At 54.0% G+C, this 6,391-nt stretch overlaps 1 protein-coding gene across 1 annotated transcript; it reads left to right on the top strand.

The window, feature by feature from the left end:
- Positions 1–2,078: 2,078 nt before the first annotated feature.
- LOC143169481 (feather keratin Cos1-1/Cos1-3/Cos2-1-like) lies at positions 2,079–2,384 on the top strand. The gene has a single exon (XM_076356887.1). The coding sequence runs from the start codon at positions 2,079–2,081 to the stop codon at positions 2,382–2,384; it is 306 nt and encodes a 101-aa protein (XP_076213002.1).
- Positions 2,385–6,391: the final 4,007 nt, after the last annotated feature.

Raw genomic sequence — 6,391 nt, 5'->3', positions numbered from 1 at the left:
CCTGCCCTTTCCTTGTCCACAGTGCCTGTTACCTCACGAGAAAGCAATGAGGTTGGCCCTCAGCTACGCTAGAGCCTCAGCTCAGAAGCAGCTCTACGGAGAGGGGATTTAGCCATTGCTGAGCTCTCCCAGAAGAGCTCCCTGGCACTGGTCTCACTGAAGGTCACTACAGGGAAGGGGGGAAGGCCTCGACTGCACTGTCTCCAAGTTGGACCTGAGCCCAGGCAGACAGATGTTCAGGCAGGGAGATGGGCTCAGGAACTTTACACACCATGGACAGCCCTTGTTGGGAAGAGGGTCTCTTCTGGACGTGCCTGTGGGACAGCAGCAGGCTTTGGATAATGCGGCCTCAAATGTAATGTCCCTTCCCTCCCAGGGGCAGTTGCTGGGCACTCAGACTGAGATTCCAATGTGGGACATGACGGTCCTGGGGGCTCAACACCAAAGCAGTCATCAGTTCTTTGGCTTTCCCTGTGCAAGCCACAGGGTCTGTCCTTCTACTCAGAGCACAGCGACGACAGGCCCCGTGTTCCTTTCATTCAGTACCTGTTCGGGACAAGGTCTCAGCCCCCGCCTGACACAGCACCAGCTCAATGGGCTGCACAAGTACGTTTGGCATTGGCTTGGACACGGGAGGGGGATGTGTCCCATACCAGGCACCACTGATGCTATTGGAAGCAGATGGCCAGCACGAGGTTGGCAGGATTCCTCAGCCTTTCTCCCTGCCCATAAAGCCATCCCCATCCTTTTGAACTCTCTAGCACTGGGGAGAGCAGCTGTGTCCTGGCCTGGAGAGGCAGGCTGGGGGGACTGCCAGCCATGCTGAGGCACTCCCAATATTGTTTACACTGAATTCAACTAAGGATCCAAGCTGGAGTGGAACCATCCTTGTTGGGGCCTGATATCATGTCCCTGCCCATGAGCAGCATATTCCCTTGTGATGAGGGACACACAAGGACACACACGTGCACGCGTTCATGCACACCTGCATGGAATCATGCACAAATTTTTGCTCCCGCGTGCATCCACAGAAAGCCAGCTGCACACAAGTGCAGCCAAGACAGGAACACACGTAGGAACACAACCAACTGTGGGCTCTGCTGGGGACAGCCGGGGACAACTGTGGCAGGGCTAGAGCATTCTGGGGAAGCACAAGGCCCCAGGCATGCCCATGGCATTGTTTGTGTGCTCACAGACTGCACAGAGACGGGACAAGACAAAACAAGCCAGAAATTTTTCCTGAGGGCAGTGTTAGGCAGGATGGGGTCAAAACCTGGCAGGCAACACACTTGGACATCCAGCTGAGGATTGCTGCAGCTTCTTCCTGAGAACGACCTTCAAACAGCCCCACCAGACTGACCCGGGCTAAAGTCACTTGCCTGCTCTGGTCCCGTCCAGCACTTGAGCTGAGTCTTCTGCCCGCACTGCTGCATTCCTGCCCAAGAAATCCCAGGGCCTTTCATCCCAGTGCTCAGAAGAAGCCTTTACTGGGAATGGGCATGGCACAAACCTGGACATGAAAAAGCAGCAGTGCAGGAAATCAAAGCACAGCCCATATCATTAGCTGTGATGGTTTGCATTCAGGATGAGCTTGTCAAGATGAAAATTGTTACCTCTGCAAGGGGTGCCTCTGGTCCTGCGGCAACAAAGGACAGGTATAAAAGCCAGCCCAAGTCGCCGCTCTCCCATCCACTTCTCTCGCCTCCTTCTCCTTGGGAACAGGTGAGTCTGAAGCCCCTTCTCCTCCTCTTCCAAAGTGAGATCTTGTCTCGATGGACATCTCAGCTGATATTGTCTTTGTCCTGTGCTGGGCCCTGGAGCTCCTTGTTATGGCAGAGGGTTGCAGGGAGAATGTATGCTAGCGTGTGGCTGGAATGTGGCTGAGGGGGCTCTTGGTTTAAGAACTAGGAGAGAGCAACCTGGGCCAGGCTGCTCTTTGTAGGGCAATGAAGACCGTGTGGCTCCTGGCACACAGTTTCCAGCTCCTGAATCAGTACTGGCCTTGGCTGCTCCTCACTCACACCTGTGCTCTGCTTCCTCCCTGCCCTCTCTCCCAGGTGCACCTCCGGCCCAGAGACATGTCCTGCTACAACCAGTGCCTGCCATGCCGGCCCTGTGGCCCCACCCCACTGGCCAACAGCTGCAATGAGCCCTGTGTCAGGCAGTGCCAGAACTCCACCGTCGTCATCCAGCCCTCCCCCGTGGTGGTGACCCTGCCCGGCCCCATCCTCAGCTCCTTCCCACAGAACACCGTTGTGGGCTCCTCCACCTCCGCTGCTGTTGGCAGCATCCTCAGCTGTGATGGAGTGCCCATCACCTCTGGGTGCTGTGACCTCTCTGGCATTTCCAGCCGCTACGGTGGCAGAAGGTGCCTCCCCTGCTAAAGACGCTGGGCAAGCCCCAGGGAGACACCTTGAGGAACTCAGAACACGGTGCTGGGCAGAGGATCGATCTTCTGGATTTTGTTTTCAGCATAGCTGACCGACCTTGCCTTTCTCTCCCTTTTCTTTGTTTGCTTTGGTTCCCCTTGGCAGCAAGCTCCCACCAAGGCCAGCCTGGTGGGGCTCGTCTCCCTCTATGGGGCAGGCAGACAGACATCATGCAGGAACTTCTCCACGGCCAAGGAGCGTAGACTCTCGGCTGCCCCCAGGGCTCCCTGCAGTGGCAGCCCCCACTCCACATGAGTTTGTTTCCCTCTTTTGACTCATTAAAATTCTGCTGCATTCAAGCCTGGCCTCCATGTGGTCCTTCCCTCTGTGGGCACTCCCCAAGCTGCCAAAGGAGAAGGGTGTTGCTGAGGGGTGGAAGGGAATGAGGGCACAAGGAGACCCCTCTCCATTCACAGAGGAATGGGAGGTTGGGGCACCCTGCTGTGGCTCCTCTTTTGGGCACCATCCCTTGGAGCTGAGGAAGACATCCCTGGCTGCTCTGCTGCCAGTGACCATCAGGCCTTGCCTTGCTGTGTGTCTGCCCACAAATGCCCAGAAAGGCAGGAAGCCCTGAGGGGTCAGCAGCCCCATGAGCTCTTGAGGAAGGGCATTGCTCTTGCAATGGCCAGAGCTGTGCTGGGGTGGCAGGGTGTGGGGCTCCGGGAGATGATTTGCTTTGCAGAATGGCAGGCATGGTAAAGCAGGGAACAGCCGTTGGGATGGCCCATAGCCGCTACTCCACCTTCTTCTTCCCTCCACCACCCAATCTAGGGGCCATGGCCAGCAGGCCTTGGCAGGGATAAGTCGCCCATGCTGCTGAATGTGTTGGGGCTGGAAATTGGAGCTAAGCATGTGGGAGCTGAGGGCAGTCAGCATAGAAATGGGGGCAGTGAAACGGTGTATTTCTGAGAGAGTTCAAATTGCTCTGATACAGAGCATGCAGGAGAACGTGAAGATCAGCAAGGACGAGGGTACTGCATTCACTTCCCAAGACAGCTGCAGGCGGGTTCAGAGCTCTTGACAGCTTCATTCGTCCCCCCAGAGAATTTGCGCTCAGGAATTGGCTGCCATTCTCAGGAGAGAGGACTTTTTACATGTAGATCTGATCCCTTCTGATCGGTGGAAATGTCACTTGGCAGCCGCTACAGTCTCATATCCTATTTCCTGCATGAAAATCCAGATGACTTGACAAAAGTGTACAAGTGGAAGACTAGAAATCCCCACAGAAATGTCCTGCACCAAGAGGGATCATGTCTAATGAAGCATATCTCAGAATGACTGAAGGCCAAAAGATTTATAAAGGCCTTTCACTTCCATGTCTGAAATCTCTTTTCCTTAGTCATGCTACTAATAAGCATCATCATCATCTCATGTGGACTTCCTATGCTACCACACTAAGCCTTGTAATAAGCGGAAGGTACCTCTCATCCTTCGCAATGATGATACCATCTGCAATTATCCTTGTTGAAGAGGGAGGGATGGCATTTCTTCTGACAGACGAGTAAGCTCTTTGGCCAAAGCACTGCCAGAGCGCTGCTACTGGCTCTTGGCATGACCCCTGGTTTGGCTGCCCAACTGAGGAGATCCTGGAAAGGCAGGAAAAGGGCACAGAATCCGTGCAGGCTTTACACTTCAGACTAAGGGCATTGTTGCCAGAGGTTTGGGTTTTTTTAATGGTGATTTAAACCACCTACTGGCTCAGTCGGATGCACAGTGTTTTCTGAAACTTGTACAGAATTTAACAACAGAAATGCTATGGTTGTTGCAGAGCTCTCTGGGGACAAAAATAGTAATATTCTGCAGACGGACATCTTTGCTGGGAACGCCAACCCCACTCCAGTCCACACGAGCAATAAAACTGTGGGCTACAAGGTGCTGGGCTCTTCTCAAAATCTGGGGTAGGAACCACTATCCAACATTTGTATTTTTCCTGCTTGGACTCGGTACATGTCTGTCTCTTAAGGCTGAGAAGAGACACCAGGCATCGTGCATCATTCACAGTTTGGCCTGGCGTGATTTACCACGGAGAAGGAGCAACAATATCTCCTTCTGTAGGGACAGAAGTGTTGGTTGGATGGAGATAAACAATCAGAGTGCCGTGTCAGAGTTCACCCTCATGGGCCTCCCCCATGTACCAGAGATGAGCGTGCTTCCCTTCTTGTGTTTTTCACCATCTATACCTTCACCGTCCTGGGCAACCTCCTCATCCGGCTAATTTTGACAGCTGACTCCAGGCTGTGGGCACCCGTGCATGTTTTCCTGGGCGAGCTCTCTTTCCTGGATCTCTGCTTCTGCAGTGTCTTCCTTCCAAAGATGCTGGAGGGCTTCCTCAAGCCACTGGGCATACCCATCTCCTTCCACAGCTGCGTGGCCCAGCCGTACTCCTCCCAGCTGCTGGGCAGGGACCAATGCTTCCTCTACACTGTGGTGTCCTATGGCCACTGCTTGGCTATCTGCAACCCTCTGTGCTATGGGGCCATCATGCATCGGGCTGTGTGCGTCTGGCTGGTGGCAGGGACATGGCTGGCCGGTTCCCTGCTCCTGCTCCACATGCAATAATCACCTCCCATTTGGCTTACTGTGGGCCCAGGCACATCCGCCACTTCTTTGGTGATCTGCCAGCCCTCCTGGCCATGGCTTGTGCTGGCACATCTGCCAACAAGGCTGTGATCGTCTTCAGTATTGGGGATGTGACCCTCGGCTGCTTCCTCTCCATCCTCACTTCTTACAGGTGCAGAGCGAGAACCATCCTGCAGATCTGCTGTGCAGAAGGCAGGTAATGAGCTTTCTCAACCTGTGCTTCCCATTTCACTGCCATGGCCTGTTTCCATGGTCTGTGTGTCTTTCACCTACATGGGAAGTGACCTTGAAAGGGTCACTAGACAGAGTGGTGGCTGTTCTTTACACCATTCTTACTCCCCTGCTGAACCCCTTGATTGACACCCTGGGAAACAAGGATGTCAAAGCTGCTGGTATTTGTTCACATCCAGTAAACAATTGGCAGGGTTGTAGTGTTTGACAGTGGAAACGATGACTAGAGCTGTTTCCTTTGAAGAAAACGCTTTAAAGCTCGACTGACCAAGATGGGGTAACCCTTCCATGGATGGGATCTGCACAGTGTCCTGTGTCCTGGCAAGGGGGCAACACTTTCTTACTGTGCTGTGGGAGTGACTGAGCACTGGCATAGGTATCCCAGGGAGTTTGCTGATTCTCCCTCCTTAGAGATATTCAAAAACCACCTAGACATGGTCGTGGGCAACTGGCTCTAGGTGGTCCTGCTTGAGCAGGGGGTTTGAGATGACCTCCAGAGGTCCCTTCCAATCTCAAACGTTCTGTGACTCTCTCATTTGGTGAGAGCAGCTGATGGTGAGCAGCTCAGGGGTCCCAGCATCTGAAGGGATGCAAGATCACCTATACTATCCTCTTTCTTTCTAGACTTAGCGCTAATAAATGGCATTTTAAGGAATGCTTTGAAGAGGCTGGGTGCCTTTCTTCCTGGGATCAGTCAGTGTACCAGGTTTGCATGGCAAGGTTTTGGTAGCGGGGGGGCTGCAGGGGGTGCAGAGCTGCTAGAAGCTTCTAGCAAGACGGACCCAAAGCTGGCTAAGGCCAAGCCAATCAGCAACAGTGGTAGCACCTCTGTGATAACATATTTAAGAAGGAGGGGGGAAAACAACCCTGCACAGCAGCAATTGCAGCCGGAGAGAGGAGTGAGAATATGTGAGAGAAACAACTCTGCAGACACCAAGGCCAGTGAAGAAGGAGGGGGAGGAAGTGCTCCAGGCACTGGAGCAGAGATTCCCCTGCAGCCTGTGGGGAAGACCATGGTGAGGCAGGATGTCCCCCTGCAGCCCATGGAGGTTAATGGTGGAGCAGATATCCACCCTGCAGCCTGTGGAGGACCCTACACCGGAGCAGGTGAATGCCCGAAGGAGGATGTGACCCGTGGGAAGCCCGTGCTG

The sequence above is a fragment of the Aptenodytes patagonicus genome, chromosome 20 (genome assembly GCF_965638725.1).
Source record: "Aptenodytes patagonicus chromosome 20, bAptPat1.pri.cur, whole genome shotgun sequence".
In the NCBI taxonomy this organism is placed as follows: Eukaryota; Metazoa; Chordata; class Aves; order Sphenisciformes; family Spheniscidae; genus Aptenodytes; species Aptenodytes patagonicus.
Note: the sequence above shows the minus strand (reverse complement) of the source record. Positions and strands in the feature narration are given on the sequence as shown.

Coding starts and splice junctions, on each gene's coding strand:
- LOC143169481 (XM_076356887.1), top strand. CDS start 2,079: ATGTCCTGCTACAACCAGTGCCTGCCATGCCGGCCCTGTGGCCCCACC.